We start from the raw sequence: 20,834 nt of genomic DNA on the forward strand, positions 1-20,834 counted from the left end.
TAAACATTCCACTAAGCATATGTTTAGAGGTAATGGGGATGCAAACAGGCACCAGGATGTTCTGGAAGACTTTGATTATAAGTGTATGCATTTTCTTTTTCCTCACTTTTCAGCACATTTCCATCAAATGCTCTATAATCATTTATCAACCACCAACGCCTTACTGAAGCTGACAAGGTCTGCAAAGCGGAGATAGCTTACTCTGAAATCAATACGCCAGTGAATATTTCTCTCCGTAATTAACTAATTGTTTGAAACAGCATTTTATTTCCTCAGAATAATTAGGTCTTAATCCAATTAGCAAAAACTTTTTATCTAATTATCTTCAGAATTTATTTGGCAAAATGGATGAACTTTAAAGAGGGTTATTAGCAACGATGATGTGGTCATTGAAGGAAATATACATGATCATGACTTTCCTGACTGATTGATTGTTTCATCGTACTGGCGTTACAAGAATAAAGTCACTGACGCTCAATATACATAGTTTGCTAGGAAAAAGCGCTGGCAAATGATGCACACACACAAGTAAATACTCACAAAAGCTTCGTGGGACTTGCAATCATCGGACAGATGCTTTTTTTTGAAAATGACACTTCATTAAACACAGCCATTGAAAGAAATGTAGCGCAGTTATATAAGGGATGGAAAATATTATAAGACAGCTACCAACATACATACTTGCTATTTAAAATACTTTCTATTAAAATAAATATTCGCAAACGCTTCGTGGGACTTGTAATTATGAGGCAGATACTCTTTTTGAAAATGAAAATACATTAAACAACTACCGAGAGAAATGTATCGCAGTTGTATAAGGAATGAAAAACATTATACGGCACCTATTAAAATTTGGATATAGTTCTTGTGGTAAAGCTCTCGGTTCACGCTGACTAGGTCCACCCCAGCTAAGCACAGTAAAATACAGATCGGTAGAGAGCAACAAATAAGTGCAGATCTGTTGAGGATTAAGTCACGATTTGCAAACGAAATTTATTTTGTTGATTACTACTGCGAAACAAGCAAGCCACTACTATAAACAACGACCTTTTCCCAAACAAACCAAAATTAGCAATGACCTTTTCTAAACAGAACAAAACTGATGGAATTCAGACTAGTATTTTTTGTTATCTACGTATTACAATAAAATCCACAAAAATAGATATGACGCCTTTTTGAACAGAGTTCAAACAAAGTTGACCACCACTAGATATGAGAACTCGGAGTTTCCTTGCGTTCATGTAGGAAGCTTTGAAATCTATATATATATATATATATATATATATATATATATATATATATATATATATATATATATATATATATATATATATAAATGTATGTATGTGTGTATGTACTTGTGTGTGTGTGTATGTTCCAGCATAACTCTGAAACGCATTGAGCAATTACAACCAAACTTGTTATACATATGACTTACCATCTAGACAAGAGTACTGTGGTGGAGACATCACTAGCACCAAAGGGCACCAAAGGGGGTAGGGGGTAGGATGGGCTTCCCCGAAACTGGGCTGGTTCTGCCCGTAGACTTACTTCCCTGAAACTCGACGTACTTATCATACCTAATTTCGGTATAAATGACTTACTATCTGGAAAAGAATACTGTGGAGGGGGGGGGGCGGGGACAGTAATACATCACTGGCACCATAGGGGTGGAGGTGGGAAAGGAATGACATGTAAAAATAACGAAAACGACATATATTAGTGTCCAATCCATAGTTATCGAGGTCGCTGAGACGAATGGTGGTATTCCTGATGCCCTTTAAGTCCAAATTCAGTCCCGATAGGAAGGGGGGGAGTAAGAAGGGGTGAAATATAAAATACCAATAATGCTGGGCAATGTAACTGAAGCAACTATCTCAACAGGAGAGAGAGAGAGAGAGAGAGAGAGAGAGAGAGAGAGAGAGAGAGAGAGAGAGAGAGAGAGAGAGAGTTTATCAGTTGTCATTCAGAGTCTTTCCAGGCAGCGCCAGGTTGGTCAGCTAGTATGTAAATAAAAGTAAACTTAATGTTATCATTATCACCCAAATGTGCACGCATACGTATGAAATAATGCCATTAACTGGATGCATATAATACTAGTAGTAGTTAAGTAATAGGGCGGAAAAATCAAGGCAAAATAAAGAGGGTTAGGGTGTGTCCACACTGCAGTAAAACATGTTATAAACACACGTCGACAATTGATCGCACATCGCAAACACATTACAAACAGTTTGAATACAAGTCAACGACTTGTATTCAAACCGGTGCTGCCAAAGCACTTGTTTTAGTGTCTGTGATATATACCTTACAGGTTCCTATCGTGTATCTGACATGTTTTACTAAGAATTCCAGACTATTTGTAATATAGCCGACCTTTCTATCCGTCAGTTACTCAATTAACAGTCTGTTTATCAGTACTTAATGATTTGCTCAGCCAGTCTCTGCTATCAACGCATCATTTCATTGCTCGGTGACATTATCAATCACTCAATTAACTGATCATTCAATCAGACAATGTTAAATAAATACATCAGCCTTTCTCTCCACCAATTCAACTATCAGTCAGCCAATCGGTAACTCGGTTTTTCAACCAGCCATCCTGCTAGTCATTTAATCCTAAGTATTCATGACATCAGTACCATAACGAATCAGTCATTAGCCAGTTTAATAAATAGCAAATCGCCGAATCCATCAGTCGAAAGGCCAACGCATTCACTCGAGTAAACAACTCTTAATTTAAAATATCTTCATTTAAAACAACTCTTCATTTGAAATAACTCTGAATTCAAAGCAGCTATTAATTTAAAATAGCTCTCAATTTAAAACAGCTCTTAATTTACAACTCTTAATTTAGAATAACTCTTAATATAAAGCAGCCCTTACTTTAAAACAGCTCTTAATTTAAAACAATTCTTAATTTAAAATAGCTCTTAATTTACAATTCTTACTTTAAAATAACTCTTAATTTAAAACAGCCCTTACTTTAAAGCAGCTCTTAATTTAAAACAACTCTTAATTTAAAATAGCCCTTAATTTACAAGAACTCTCAATTTAAAATAGCCCCTAATTTAAAATAACTCTTAATTTAAAACAAATCCTAATTTAATACAAATCTTAGGTTAAAAACTCTTGATTTAAAACAGCATTTAATTCAAAACAACTCTTAACTCAACATAAATCTTAATTTAAAGAGTAATAACCAAGACAATGAAAGCTGCGTGGACGTAGCTTCCCTAAAGCATTCAAGGAGCAATTGTTGTATGCTCCAACCATCCGCGCCCCCCCCCCCCACCCAACGAAGTCCCGCTCAACCCACGCCCTTGGGAAATCAAGAGTAACGGGACGGTGGGCATCACGATGCACTCGATAAATGGTAAAGGTGTAGGTCCTGCTGAAGGAGGAGGAACTACGGGACTACATTGTTACGAGAGATGGGAAATAGGCTTGGGCGTTGGTCGTAATCTCCTGGTGTTATGGTGTACGCCACCTGGTATTGTCGTCTAAAGAAGTTTTTTTTTTATCCAGCTCTTTATAAATATTGTTCTAACAGCTTACTGAAAGGACTGTTTACTCAGCGGCAGAATGTGGAATTCTCGACCCTCCTCAGTATTTCAATTTCAAATATTGCCCAATCTGCTTCTTTTACAAAACCAAATCTGGCTTCACTTTAGAAGAAATTCAGTACAAAATCCTGAAAGAGATGACTGAATGGAGCATGTGTATGTGTATGTGTATGTGTATATATATATATATATACATTATATATATATATATATATATATATATATATATATATATATATATATATATATATATATATATATATATGTATATATATATATATATATATATATATATATATATATATATATATATATATATATACTCTTAAAACTGATTAAAATAACGAATCAATAATAAAAAATTTAAGGGGCAAAACGTTAATTTAAACAATTGTGATAAAGTACAAGGACGTGACTCGAAGCAGGAGTTACTAGTTAATCGAGAGCAGTTACCTTGCAGTGTTATTTTCAGACTACACGTCATTCAATAAGTTCTCCCTGGCGCCAATACTTTACCACTCTCAGGTAAAGAAAAAGAAGTTTTGCCATTTAATAAAGATAAATCTCAGTAATAAAATATGTATTCGTTTAAGGCGAAATAATATTGTGAAAAGTAGCTAAATGAGGCTTCAGACACCAAAGACCACTGTTTTGTTGATGCAGCTAAATTTAGAGAGAGATCAGGAGAACAATAAAGAGAGTAGATTAGTGGCAATCTGGGGAAAGTGACCTGATGGCTTTGATTGCCACTACTTATTGCCTTGTTATGAAGAAACAGAAATAAAGGTGGTTAATGGACACTGAAGAAACAGAAATAAAGATGGTTAATGGACACTTTAATGGGAATTATAAATTTCAAAGGACAGATGATACCGAAGAAAATTCTTCGGACATTGGGATAACAGTTTTTTTTTTTTTTTGGTAAACACTTATGACCACATGACGTAATCAGTTTACTAAAGAACTCGAAGCTAACGCCTGAATGAATTTTTACGTTTGAATGTTGTGGAACATCATAATGTGTTCTTTATAAGAGCAAGAGGACATTATGGCATAAGGCTCGCCGATACCTGTACGCAACAACAATGACACTATACGACTGAATTTTTGAAGGCATGACGGTGTCGAAGTGGTAAATGGAATTCGTGTCAAATTCATCTATTCGCTAATTATTACCAAATGCAATAAAAAATGGTTGAAGCTGAAAAATTCGAAAACAAACATAAGAGAAAAGGAATCTCTTATGGTTACTATATCTCAACAAATAGAAATAAGGGAAATAACTCACAAAGGTGCGATTAAATGGAGGAATAAGCGTGTTGGTTGAAGTTCTGGTATTTTGGGAAACTGAAAGGATAAAAAAAATCCGATTTACAAGCTACGTAATCAAAATATTCAAAATAATATCGAGAGATGATGTTGAAACAGGACTGGTCAACTTCGCCAACATGAAAATGACAGCATCAGCGTCCTCACTACGACGAATAATTTGGAAATTAGCGCCTTTAGTGTGCTGTCATCATGTACATCAATCCTCTTAAATATCTTATCGTATTCTGACAAGCGTAAGTTCAAGCTAAGTACTGATAATCAGTGTTAATACATTTGATTCAAATAACAATGTCAGTGCTTTAACTTTCTTCCTGTACAGTTATTTATGTACTAAAATGACTAAGTGCTTCCTTGTGCGTTTTTATATATATATATATATATATATATATATATATATATATATATATATATATATATATATATATATATATATATACATTATATACACGCATATATACTGTATATACAAACATGCATCCATTATATATACATATATATTTATATCTATACATAATATACATACATACTTACATTCACGCATGCATGCACACTTTGAAGTGATGACTACATCATTAATATAATGATTAGTCTGATTTGTTGGTATTTCCTTCAAGATAGAAGGAATCCCCTTTTGATGGGAGATCGAGACTTTTACTGCCATCAATTTATGCAGAAACCGGCAACTTGAAAGCCATCATCTTCAAAAATAGAACGGCAAAATCGTGAGTGATTTCGGGAACAACTGGTCCTTTTGTTTCTCCCAATAACTTCCGATGCCTTGGGGCAAAGTTACCCGACCGTGTCGCGCATTAGTGAATAATGGCGGACTACTTGGGCCAAACTCGAACTCATATCAGGACCCATTCTATAAATGGTTGCTTTGTGCCATGAGCTTTGAAAGATTCCTCAACCCCTGGCTATTTATATATAAAAAAAAAAAGTGTTTCCCATTTACATAAATACGAATGAAATACGGATCCGCAGAGCAGAGACGAGCTTATATTCATTATGAAAATTATTTTGCTCCTACAGACTTCCTTCATCAATAGGCAGACTTCCTTCCTGGAAATAAAAAAAAATCGAACGGGGGAGATGTTGCAGATTTCCGCCATCTATCTGACCACCTGAACGCGTTCATCCTTATAGAAGAAATAACTGTCCTAACATTTCAGATTCTTCCATACTTTGTTTTTATTTGCAAATGAGAGGCATGTGTCCTGGATCATAACTTTTTTTATTACTTTTTTTTCAGGGTAAAGGTCTGATAAAGAAAAATACGAAATTCACAACTCGTTAAAACAGTGCTGAACGCGCATACAAATGAAACATTTATCGCTGCAAATTTGTCTTAACATACTCGTTCAATGCACTGTTTAAGGCTTAAAATTCATCTTCACGCAAAGTGAAATTTTAAATGTATAATAATTCTTACAACCGGAAGTGCATACTTAAACCAGTAACAGACCTTACGAGCGTCCTGTGAGCAGCAATGATGACGCACAGCTTAAGGAAGCATTATTATTATTATTATTATTATTATTATTATTATTATTATTATTATTAAAAAAGGAAGAGTATGCACGCATTACACGACTCAAAATATTGTTTTACCATCTATGTACCGTAAAGTGTGTTTAAGGCCGCAATATTCTGCTTAATATCAACGAGAGTTGCACACAACAATATATTTGCTAGTGTGTGTGTGTGTGTGTGTGTGTGTGTGTGTGTGTGTGTGTGTGTGTGTGTGTGTGCGCGCGCGCGCTTGTGCCTTCTATGCGTGCTTTGTTTATGGATACAGATAGAAGAACTTTAGTATTCTGCGTCACATGCCTCATAATTCTATAACCCTTTTTACGGTTTCTCTTTCATCTATCTATCTTTTTCTATAAAAGATTTTTATTAAAGCCAATACCTTGACTTCACAAGCTATTCAGGCGTTATTCTAAAAGAAAATTTTTGCCATTTCATGGATCATAATATACCACCATAGAACATTCTGCAGGAATCTTCATTATTATTATTGAGAAACTAATAGCCTTTTATCAGTTATACTAAGATTATATCAATTCAGTAACGTCAAAATTGTTGTCAATCACAAGACAGGTACATAAAACATATTATTTTTATATAGATTTTTCGTACTTTATCGTTAATATAATCTTTCCTTATTCATCCGTGTTCATTGTAGAATGTTCCTTTCTTTTCTGTGCCTGCAGAATATGCAAAATATATATAAGTAAACCGTTTATTCTTACTTACACAACTTTTTATTCAAATAACATTATTCATGAAAGTCAGTTTTCTTGTTGTATTCAATAACCTATTGTAGATAAAAAGAGAAAAATCAAATCAGTTTCTTTCAGTACGACTGAACTATTTTCATGCTGTATTAAAGTCCACTGAAAACACATTAAAATAAACTAAATAAAAAGTAAGAATGAAATAACTACAATATAAAAATTAACGAAATAAAATGATTATTATTATTATTATTATTATTATTATTATTATTATTAAAAATTTCATAACCTTACGAGTCACTAAAATGGTGAAGAAATCCACAATGATGTCAGTGTGAATATATTATATATTAAAAATATATTTACAAAACGATTCTCCTTAATTGAGGAGAACCGAGCATGATCTTGAAAGCTCTTAATTTATATATATATATATATATATATATATATATATATATATATATATATATATATATATATATATATTATATATTTTAAATATATACTTACACTGAAATCATTGTGAATTTCTTCATTATTATTATTATTATTATTATTATTATTATTATTATTATTTCTGTATTTCCATTTACCACCTCTTGCTTCTTTCTGATGAACACCACATTCTTTGGAAGCTTGAATTTCAAGTCAATGGCCCCTGTGGGCTTGTTCCATATGATTACGGTTCATTTTCTGAATAATAATAATAATAATAATAATAATAATAATAATAATAATAATAATAATAATAACAGAAATTGACTTAAAATCTATTTGTTCCGAGAAAAGTCAACAGTTTTCGTACTGCATTCACATGAGATCCAATTCCAATATGGAGGAGAAAGACGCCACTGAGAACGTCCCTCTTTCGACAGGACCGAGAATTCGTGGAGTTGGAGGTGCCCTACAACGGCCAGCCGAACCGGCCCGGCAGCGCCTCGCCGCCCCAGAGCAGGAGTCCTTCCCTCTCCAGCCACGCCAACTTCACCATCACCTGCTGCGGCCGAAGGTTTGGGGGAAAATCATATCAGGTGGGCAAAGAGGCATGAGGCAGACCTGTTCTCTCTCTTCCTTCTTTTCTTTCTGTCTCTCTTTTTTTTGGCAATTTAGATAACTATATACTGTTACTGATACGGTTTATTATATATATATATTTAGATATGCGACCGTCAAAGTTTAGATTTAATCAAAATAAAAAATATCTCAATTTTTTGTCATTTGTGATGACTTACTGTTTTTTTTTTTTTTTTGATTGGGTCGTACTTCTTGATTTTTTTTTTCTTAGTGAGATTCACGTCAGAGGATTATCCTACTGCCTTCGAAATATGACATTGTTATTTTGTCTGTACTGTAATGATTACACCTCCATTTATGAGTAATGTTAAGAGAAAAGTCTTACAGCATTTCTTTTATCGTTGCAAAATTATTTGATAATTATCAGGAATTATTTATAATTAAGTAGCAGTTAATCAAACTACAAGATCATTTTACTCTGTATCACCAGAGATGGAAGACAGTCTGTCTGTATATGTAGTTTTGCAGACATTGTGATTCGTGTAAGAACTAAAGACCATAGTAATATTATTCAAGGTGCTTTTAACTTCATGTAAATATATATATATATATATATATATATATATATATATATATACATACATATACAGTATATATATATGTATAATATAGACACACAAATATATATTATATATATGTATGTATAATACACACACATATAATATATATATAAATATAATTTTATATATATACAAATATATGTAAATAAATAAATATATATAAATATATATATATATATTATATATATATATATATATATATATATATATATATATATATATATATATATATATACACACGACGGAGAACATTTAAATTCATATACATAGAGCACATGTGCGTATCCACGTGTACTATACGTCATACACACTCGCAGTGTACATTCTTCCAACATGCACAAACTTCATAACTTTACATACAGGACATAGCCCTTCTTAAAACAAGATGGTTCTATTACATGCAAATTACTAGTCATTTGTGCATTCCAATTTAACAGATTCTTGAAACTCACCATTTATTTAATGAGTTTCATCGGCACCAATAATTGCTACTTTCTCTTTACTTGATCCAAAAGTCGAACCCATAATGACATTTAAACCACTATAGCTAAGAGCATTCTTGATGCAGACGTTCTTTTACTTCTCTACAGACTTGATCCTTATGTTGACAAAACACAAAATCATTTGCAACCGACCGCCCTATGCTTTTGTGAGTACACGAGCTTGAGTAAAAGTGACGTCAGAAGGCTGAAATAACACTGCATTTCGTGATCTACTTTACTGTTCTAATGATGACCCTATGAGTAGGGTAAGGAAACCTCGTTCTATTGAACAAATGGAAACTGTTCACAAATATTTCTTTAACATCATCGTTTTACGCACCTGATTAAGCTTCCTAGGCTTCACTTGTGCATAAAACTTGCACAATTCCTGTGTCTATTTCCCCCGGCTTTGCGTCTCCTTTTCCTGCGATGAAAACAAAAAATGACCTTGATCACCAGCTAAGAATAAGCAGCGTTCTGTGTTAAGCTCTTCTGTGAAGAGACAGACATGAGTTTTACATTTATAAAAATATCTGAGCAAAGGTGTTTTCTTCCTCGTTTTGGAGGTGTGATATATAAGCTATAAATCTTAATTGCTTGCCAAATCCCACAAAATATCATTTATGACACACCAATGTAAATTCTGATGCCAAAGCTGCATCGATTTATGGCACAGCAGGACTTCCTGGTTTATGCTACCAGATAAGTTACTTGCATCACCTTTAGAATTTGGAAATGTTTTATTCTGAAGATCTGAAGCAAAGGTTAAACTCAGTCCATGAGAGTCAGGGCCAAGAGATAAGATGTGATCTCTTCTTCCCTTTTCTGAAATACCATTGATATAATAAATGTTAAATGGCTTACCATATTCTAAAAAGCTGGCAAGAAAACATCTAATGGTTGGCAGTAAATGACTCATTTTGAAGCCAGTCTTTCTCTGGTATTATTTGGCTGTCTGATATATTCATTTTTTCATGTTTACTTGTAAGCCGATGTACCAAGAAAACCATTTTAATGTCTAAAGACTTTATTTTGAATTTAAAATGTTTCGACTTCTGAGACGAATGTTTCATTCCACTACAGAATTTTTCTAATCTAAATCTAAAAATTTTAACATTTCAACAATGATCTTTTGCACAATCCAGTGTACGTCTAAGAATTGTAAGCATCTTCACGTATGATCACTAATGTTGTACGGTTCTTAAAGGATTTGATAGTCATTATGACTCAATTATTATTTCACTGATTGCTCAATTCTGTCACCTAATTATGATGCAAAGAAGATACTCTCTCATCCTATTCTAGTTCTAATTACTGTTAATATTATTCTTCTTGATGGACAGATATTAATCAGCTACTTTCATCTTAATTGTTTTAAGTCGTAAACATCACTTAATTTCCGATCTACCCCTGCCGACTAAATACACCATCCATAGCATATAGCAAAAAAATGGAGAATGACACCATTTACGAAGGTTTATAATCTTACGTAAAAAAAAATAAGTCAAACTAATAAATGCCAGAACCTGAGACCAAACGCAATTACATAAGACGAGATGAATATGATTTTCATTTAATCTAATATCTATAAATTCCTTGGAAACAGTTTATAAAGCAAAGCGAAACAACGTATTGTAACGAGCCTTCGGCCCTCTCGTTCGCTGAAAAGTTCGACCATCCTAACCTAACAACCACAGGATACGAGGGACTAACGAACAAGAATCCTTAAAAATACCGCATCAGCCACTGCTGACGTTAACGTGAAAGGCCGGGGTCGGCCGAGTTTATCTTGCTTGTAAAACTGACCCACAAAACTCTTTGAATTCTTACTGATGCTGTGGTCCGGTTGTGACGTGAGGTGAACCTCTTAACTTCATCACTCGACCGTTCCAACCCAGCAGACAATAAAAAAGGAATATATATATATATATATATATATATATATATATATATATATATAATATATATATATATATATATATATATATATATATATAATATATATATATATATATATATATCCATTGGTACTGTGAACATTTTCTTTCTGTCGAAATATAGATAAACAAGCGAGCTACCTTCTCATCTCTATAAGTATATTTGCATACATGTATTTACCCATCTTTCTATTGATATTTATCTCAATTTTTATATAAGACCTACAATGAAAAAAACCCAGATATCGCTTTAATATAACTTTACGGGGCTGTATGAAAGCATACTTAATAAATAAGAGAAACGTGAATCACACGCCTGTCTCAGTAAGGGGAAAACCCTTTGGAAACTTATATCCTATCTTGTCGATGTTACATCATGTCTGCGAGACTTCGACAATAATTCCTTGTCGCTACTGATGTCTCCAGGCTATTCGATCAAGTCTGGTATAAGATTCTGTTACCTAACAATTACCCTCTGTGAACTCCAACATAATATCTGTCTTCCACGAAGCAACATTTGCTAATTTCCAAATTTCTAGAGAAATTCCTCAGCTCTTTCGTCTCACACATCATTTTTCTCCTCAATATCAGTGATTTTCCTCACTCCAATTTACCTCTTCTCCTGTTCATGATTTCATCAGTAGTTCAACACTTCATCTTTCCTATGACCAATGGCATATTTTTTGTTCACCCTAACTCTAGTTAACCTGTCTTCGTCATGTATCACGACTTTGAAAGCGGTCCTGAATAGGTGAAGGGGGGGGGGGCATCATTTAGAGAAACTAAGAGTCTCCAGGCTAGTTTCCATCTACTGCTCTGTCAGCGTCGATTGTTTTCGACGAAAACATAGTTGAACCTGCCATCTAACAATATTCTAAGTGCCACTTTTACTTATTAATTGCAAATGTGATTTTTCTTCTGTGCCTGCAACTGAAGCTCAACAGCGGTCTAATATGCTCCTGTTTGCAATACTGCAAACTTAGCAGGAATGCTTGCTCTGCTTCCATTCGTGACGAAATTGAATATTAAACGATTGCCTAATTAGTGAACCTAGTCTTGCCTCGTTTTCGCTTTCTTTTCCACAAGCCTCAAAGTGGGCGTGGGTGTTTCTTTCCCACAGGAATTATTTAGGTGACACTTCTGTAGTGCTGAAGACGTCTCCTTTCGTGTCGAATGAAATTTGGAACGACAGCAGTCGAACTACTCAGTTCGGCTACGGTTTTTTTCTCTCTTCTATTGCTTAGCTTTGAGTTCTCTACATCCTACGGTTTCCCTTGTTTTCTATAGTCTTCGATTTTTCAAGACACAATAAATAGTTTACTATCGGTTCAAGTCAAACTATTTATTTATTCCCATTCCTCTAGTTTTTAGTATGGCCAGGTGCATTAGGCAACTTGTCGCATTAGCATCTGCATATCTGGAAAAAAAATAATATATATATATATATATATATATATATATATATATATATATATATATATATATATATATATATATTAACTTAATCACTTACACAATTTTCTGTGCATTAATACAATTACTCACAGGACCTCACTGAAACTGGAGGGTATCTAGCGGAGATATTTATTCAAGAAAAGTTACAAGCTTTCTAGGGCTAACAGTCTCATTGTCAAGTGTGTGTGTGTGTATGTATGTATGTGTGTGTATATATATATATATATATATATATATATATATATATATATATATATATATATATATGTATATGTATATAACTGCAGGCAGTTTTTCTACCCACCATCAAGGTCGCAAGGTGACTTTAACACTTAAATGGCACCGCAAAACTTTACTGGCGTAACTCTCAACTCGGTATGACATCAACGGCAAATAAGGTTAAGGTGGTTTACTGGTATGGTGTGAGTTGTCAGTCTTTGAAAAAAAAAATCAGATAATTCCAAGTTGACATTATAGGCCACTCCAGGATGAAATGTCACTACCGACTCCAAGAAGATATTTTTATCAGCGACTGAAATTATTAAAATTATACTAACCGCATTCATGTAGCCAGTGTGTGTGTGTGTGTGTGTGTGTGTGTGTGTGTGTGTGTGTGTGTGTGTGTGTACTCGTACATATTTCTAGGTCTGTAAGTCACTTACAGTTCCACTAACTTTGCCATTCACAAAGTTATCTGGGTTAATTCAAAAGCTGTCATTCCGATACCGAATGAATGTTCATTTCTCGTATGCGTACACTTTTTCACTCGAAAAATAATATATATATTAAACAACTGTGGCATATTTTCAAACTTCATATATATCCACGAAACAAACTTATGACGATATCTCATGAATTTCTAGCTCTAATCAATTCGACGGTTTTATGAAATAATTCCGAAAAAACACTGGTGAATAACATCAACCCCAGTATTGCGGAGCAAGTAACGATTAACCCTGCATAAGTAAAGTTAATTTCTTCATAAATCTGAGCTTGTATATTGAACGCATATCAAGTTTTGCACTGAAGTAGCAAATGTTCCTTTCGCAATCAAAATTCTTACAAGCTCAGTTAAGTGTTAAAACTTTTAAAAACATTTTCTGTTACATCATATGGACTATGAACTGTAATACGTGTGCACAGTATTTGTATGTGTGTTTAACTGAAGCTGTGCATAACGTATGTGTGTGTGTATATGCATACATGCATATATATATATATATATATATATATATATATATATATATATATATATATATATATATATATTGTGTGTATGTGTTTGTGTGTGTGTATGTGTGAGTTCCTAAAGCGCCTATATTAGAAGGGGATTTTAATACATCCTTCTTGTATATTGAAAACCGCAATATTTCTGCCCTTTATGTTGTCAATACTATAAACACCTTCAAACAGTTCGCAAATACCTTTAACAAGACAATAATCTGATTACTGACAATTTTAGGCCAGGTGGATGTGCAGAGGAATTTATCAGTTGCAATTTCGAAAGACAATTCAGTTACCCGAGCCTTCATATCTGGAAGTCATGTGAAATTATTATTATTATTAATATTACTATTGTATTGTCATAATATGCTACAATGGACGTTGTTCATTTCAGACCAACATATATTTCCTGAAACGTTACTCTGTCCCTAATCACTTGTCCTCTATATTACCAGGGCGACTGCATTCTCGTGCCATATATTGTAAACTTCCCCTGGGTGAGTTGATGACTTGTATCACCTCGCGTGAGTAACTAGAGAGGCATGGTGACGTCACCATCCACGGTGATGAATATTGTAACGATCGTGTTTCACGTCTCACTCACGAACCTCTCCACGAGTAGTCGTAATAATGTCACCGCATTTTAGCAGCACCCACTCGTCGTCTGTCGACTCACCATTATCATTATTACTATTCTAAATGTCCTCTGACGAGGAATAGCAGCAGCCAGTCGTCCAACATGGCGGCTGTAAGGATGTTGTTGTACTCAGGCACACTCTAAGCATATATGCACGTATCTATGCAACCCTTCAGTATTCTTGTCACGGAGTCTAGGTGATTTTTCAGTGGGTCTGGGTCTTCTGGCAAAATGTCTTTATTAAAAGTGAAGCTATCGTTGTCGTCTGCATGATTGTATTACTTTGTAACGAGAAGCACAGACGTTTAAACATACATGCATACATACATATATGTGTGTATGTATATATAGATACAGTATATAAAATAATATAATATATATATATATATATATATATATATATATATATATATATATATATAAAATATATATATATATACACATACAATTACATATATATGTGTATGTATGTGTATATATATACATACACATATATATACAATTAAATATACAGATATTATATATAAACAAATAAATTCACTGTATATTTATATACATATATATAAATATATATATTATATAATATATACTGTGTATATATATATATATATATATATATATATATATATATATATATATATGTATATATATATATATATATATATATATATATATATATGTATATATATATATATATATATATATATATATATGTATATATATGTATATATAGTCAGTTCTCTATCCATGAGACATCTGATACCCTGGACTCTTAGAGAATTTACCTTTATGAACTTCATGCCAGAAATAAATAAAAATCATACTGCCGTTACTTTTGAACCTGCTGGAAGATGACTGGCATTCCAATCACATCACATGAAACGGCAGTGAGCAAAAGTAACTAATCCAGAAAAAGAGCCTTTCTACCAGATTCAACCTAAATGTGAATTATGAATTTCACACGCAACGAAAAGGAAGAATCGAACGCACTCTTTGTAAATCATGCATAACCCGGAAGAATAGTAGTTACTGCACATTGATGTAGCTTTCCAATTATTTTCTAAGAACTGGTGATTCAGCTGTTGACGTACAAAAGCCAAAGCGATAGATTTGACTGAATTATTATTAAAAAAAATATCAGCCAAAGTCACTGATGTAGAACAGAACATAAAACTGTTAGTAGTCAAAATTAATTTAAAATAAAACAGATTGAGAAATATTTGTAAATGAAGAAATTTTTCAAATCAATAAACATTCGGTAGACCACCTGCAGGCTTTTTTATGGTGTTTACAGTAAACATGCGTGTGAGGGTATCTTATCAGGTTTGTATTGACCAGTTTACAATCCACGTGAAAAACCTTTCCTCGCAAAATGTTAGAATTAATTACCTAAATTTATCTTAGCTCTAGCTGATACTTTTCATATCTGAATGAATAGTATTGCTTATAAGTCACAGTGCTAAATTCAACCGCTGTCATTATCTTTCACAATCAATCCTACTAACTAAACCCAGCCGCTAACATCATAATAGTATATTTCACAATTTCACTATTAAAAATAGAGCAAATTCTTGTAAAAAATTTACCAATCACTTTTATGAATCATAACCAAAATACTTAGTGAGACTTTTGCTGGGACTTAGAGACCGTGAGCATTTTAAATGCCTTATCACCAAAGGGAACCCCATACAATCTGTAAAGAAGTTAGTCTCCAAGATAATCTGTACTGCTTAAGAATGTATATATTTTCAAAATCAGTGCTTAGAATATGAATGTCTAATAAAAAGACTATTAAGACGCTAACTCTACTTACAGAAATGCAATGCAAGAGGCTAAAGTTATGTAAGAGATGCAATGAAAGAATAATATTAAATTAACTGAATTTCAACAGTATACTGTTTGGTACAGACTTCACTTAATGTGTTACATACGTACAAAGAACTTCAGTCATGCACAGAAATAATACTTTACTTATGAAACTGGATTGCGGGAGAAATATATCAAAATTTAATACACATAAAAGCAATGTAGCTGTCATTAACAAACAATTTACTGTTCAATCGTCGTTCACTACACGAAAATGATGTGTTTATTATTGGTAAAAATTCACAAAATCAATGAACTACTAACCCACACTTCTATTTCAGAATTGTTTACGTAAACAAATGAACAAATAATTCAACAAATATTGTTGAATGACCTTACAAAAAAAAAAAAAAAAAAAAAAAGAGACGAACGGACTGGTAGCAGGACAATTCAATGAACGTAAGAATAAACAAAAGAACAATGAAGAAGTTTCCTGGAAAGAGCATATCCTGCTATTGACTGACCATTGGCACATGAGCTATACAAAGCATTTGCAATCACACTTGGACTACGAGGGCAAAAATATAAATTGCACTGAAAGCTGCTTAATTAACGAGATAATATATTTAAGAGTATACGAAATTATGGTCTAGTAAATATAAATCGAAGACAGAAGACAGAAGTGTTAGACGTAATGCGCAATACCAAAACTGGTGAAATAAAAATTATTTTCTGTCCTTTTGTGAAAATGTACAAAACACAAATGCTGTTAAACTCCTTACGAGTATCGAACAGAAGGATCAGTTAGGAAAGAGATTATTCTAGAAGTGCTTACAAATAAATAAATAAATAAATAAATAAATAAATAAATAAATAAATAAATAAATAAATAAATAAATAAATAAATAAATAAATAAATAAATAAAGACAAAAAAAAAGTCACAAATTTCGTGAAAAAAATATAACAAGCTAAAATCTGTGATCATGACTCATCACACATTTACAAGGATTCAAGCAAAATACTTCACAAGTAAATGTTATATTCAAAGAAAGCTTTCAAGAAAAGAACAATGAGAGAGAACATTAAGAAACAACAGTGTAAGAATTTCATCTGTGATCTTTATTCAGTACCGTCTTGAATCCGTTCCAAATATCGCTAATGAGAAGAAGGAATGCAATTAATGCAACTCTGGTCACTCCCCGCGAAGACTGATCATCAAACGCAGGTGTCGATTAGATAACACATAAGATTCGGCCCCGAGTCCCTTGTTGGAGTATGATGTATTTTGAAATTGCGTGATTTATCTTTATTAAATGTATTTGGTGTAATGCAACGCATAAAAACATAGGTTTAAAGCTATCACTTCTGAAAATGTTAAGATGTTCATATGGATGAAGCGAAAAGATGCTTCTTCAGTAAGTGTCAAGCAACCTTCGCAGAATAAAATAAAAGACAATAATTTGCAAAAGTACCTAAAAAAAAACAAACTCAAGACAAGACAGGAAACAGGAGGGAATAAAGTCCTTACAAAATAAATAATGGCTACATAAGTCAGTCTCTTGAGTTATATACTGAATATCTTACATCTCCGAGATCTCCTTTATTTTGTCTCTGGGGATTCTGCCATTAAAGAATGTTCATTTCTTTTGAATGAACGATTTCGTTGGATCTCAAATTTTCAAAGATTTTTAAATTTGGGCTTCTTGCCATGGATATTTACAGGTTTGAAGTCTCTGAGGAGAGAGGAATATATTTTTATGTCCATGTACAATATACATTTTTAACCTTTTCTCCTTTTAATTCGTTTTCAGCAACGCCAACGATAAGTCTAAGACTGGCAGCATGTCATCAAAGTTACCAGATGTGTAAGGCAATGTGGATCTGATATGCAATTTGTCTGACATGACACCCACTTCCGGCATTGTTGCAAGTTTGATTATACCATATAAAGTTCATCAATTTCAAATTACCTGGCGGATGCTTCTGAAGTTTAGTAATAGCCCCGTGAGCACTGTAATAGTTTATCTCAGTGTTATTTCAGTATATATTTCATATATAACAGCATGAAGGCTTTTGGATACCAATGCTGTCGTAACGGTATGTATATTAGAATTACGCCTCATTTTAAACACGCTCCTTACTTCTCTTGTTACACTTAACCAGAGATTAATCTATGATTTTCGGTAGCCTAAACTAAAAATGATGCAGTATTACTGCAATTAATTTTACTGATGATACACAACCTGTGTAATTCGTATTGAATGTTTAATTTCAGACACGAATAAAACAAGTAAAAAAATGTGCCGAAGTTTCTTCGGCACGATCGAGTTTTCTGTACAGCCGCTACAGCGTATAATCAAGCCCACCAAAAACAGATCTAGGTTTCGGTGGTTTCGGTATAATGCTGTACAAGCCGCGGCCCATGAAGCTTTAACCACAGCCCGGTGGTGGCCTACCCTATAGCGTTGCCAGAAGGACGATTATGGCTAACTTTAATCTTACAATAAAAACTACTCAGGTCAGAGGGCTGCAATCTGGTATGTTTGATGACTGGAGGGTGGATGATCAATGTACTAATTTGCAGCCCTATAGCCTCAGTAGTTTTTATGATCAGAGGGAGGACAGAAAAAAGTGCGGACAGAATAAAGTGCGGACGGACAGACAAAGCCGGTACAATAGTTTCTTTTACAGAAAATTAAAACAGGCAACAGACATCTGGGATGTTACTCCGAGAAATGGACACCACACTTGCATTGTGAGATTATAACAAATTGGATTGCTAATTAACACATGAAGAGAAGCATGGATCTAATCTATTTTAACAACGTACAGGGAAATTACTTCTTCGATGAAAAACGGTCACACTGAATACGATAGTCAACATCAGAAGAGAACAGATAATTACTGTGTCCTTGAGGGCATTTTCCACAAAATATGTGGTTTCTATATCCTGGAAATTGCATTTCCAAAAAAACCTGCTTCCTGCAGTCTGAGGCCATGTATGCACTAAAAAAAAAAATCCTATTTTCTTATACTATTTCTGCGAAGAGAAGAAATTCATGCATAATTAAAATCCTTTCCCAAGACAGAGAAATTTGCATAAGCTTGGGATCGTTTCCCCACAAGGGAATTTCCTGTTGCGTAGAATCATTTTCCCAAACAGGACAATTCCTATAGGAATCGTGCCCCATGAAAGGGGCATTCCTCTATACTTAAAATCCCTTCCTCGGAAAGGGAAATTCCAATACTCAAAGAATCAGTTCCACAGAAATTGGCATTCCTGTATCCTTAGATTCATTCACTCAGAAAGGGGAATTTCCTTAATCTTAGAAGAATTCCCTCAAAAGAGAATTATGTCAAAAAGTTAAGTTCCTGAATACTTAAAATATTACTCCCATTAAAAAGCAAATCCTCCGTTCACAGAATCGTTTTGCGCAGATATAAAATGATCACAATAACAAATGCCGGATAATAACAACAGTAACAAAAGCAACAGCCGTATACTGTGGCATGCACTCATCCGACCTCAACAGTGTGTGAAGAAAGAAGCGATTTACCTGAAATGATGAATGTCAGCAAGAAAAATTTTCCTGAGGAAAAGAATAAAATTTTAAAGATTTCGCAAGGAAAGCAAACCATTAGATACGGACGCGATTTAGCGGGTTACGCCTGTGTCTACAGAAGTTAATTCTGTACAGCAGGAATTACTCATAAGTTGATATAGTTTAAAGAAAACATCAGCCGTGACTAAGATTTCGTTGTTTTAAATAAGAGCCGATGGAATGTTAATACACCTAAGGGAGGATAAATAAAAAAATATTTTTGTGTGTGTGAACTGATCGTTCATTTCCAAATGAATGGTCTGGGGAGGAAAAAAAAGGAAAAAAAGGAAATGAAGTCATTATGCGTTTGTTAGCAGCCCGGGCAAAAATAAAATACACGGCACAAAGCGACCAACTTTACAGCTTCAGCACACAACTTACCATTGTTATTATTATGATGATGATTATCCATAATGTTCACTCATTCATACTGAACAAGTGAAGCAGGAATTAGCTAATTAAACAAGCTTCCACGGAGACAGCACATCAAAATATAAAAAAAAAAAACTTGAAAAGCTTTATGATAAAACTTTACCAAGCACTGAGAAAACAATAAATTTAAGATTTTTTCAGTAACGACGATATTCAAGACTTTGAATAAAGGAAATGTTTTTAACTATTTACAGCCACACTGAAACTCAAAAATTATTGTGCAATTATTGCCTGAGCTGTTTCCAAGAATTCGTTGAAAGAACATCACGGAGCGAACAAAGAGAAATTTCCTAGGCAATCAACAACACCTAAGAAGAAGAAGAATATAGAATTTAGACCAAGGACTATGAAGTCATTCAGCGCTGAAACGGAAATTGACAGTAAAAAGGTTTGAAAGGTGTAACAGGAGGAAAACCTCGCAGTTGCCTATGAAATGACTCAATTATTAGGAAAGGGTGGAAAGTAAGATGGAAGAAAGAGAATATGAAC

The 20,834-nt window shown here is 33.5% G+C and overlaps 2 protein-coding genes across 3 annotated transcripts in view; one reads left to right on the forward strand and one right to left on the reverse strand.

Moving 5' to 3' along the window:
- LOC136847102 (AH receptor-interacting protein-like) overlaps positions 1-20,834 on the reverse strand; it is a 756,409-nt gene that overhangs the window by 560,910 nt on the left and 174,665 nt on the right. The window lies entirely within an intron of this gene.
- The window catches only part of Shal (Potassium voltage-gated channel protein Shal), a 387,602-nt gene that overhangs the window by 320,258 nt on the left and 46,510 nt on the right, over positions 1-20,834 (forward strand). Inside the window, exon 4 of the mRNA XM_067118408.1 lies at positions 8,011-8,166. Within this exon, the coding sequence (XP_066974509.1) occupies positions 8,011-8,166 (156 nt within the window). The remainder of the gene's footprint in view (positions 1-8,010; positions 8,167-20,834) is intronic.

Source organism: Macrobrachium rosenbergii, chromosome 16, assembly GCF_040412425.1.
Source record: "Macrobrachium rosenbergii isolate ZJJX-2024 chromosome 16, ASM4041242v1, whole genome shotgun sequence".
NCBI classification, from domain to species: Eukaryota; Metazoa; Arthropoda; class Malacostraca; order Decapoda; family Palaemonidae; genus Macrobrachium; species Macrobrachium rosenbergii.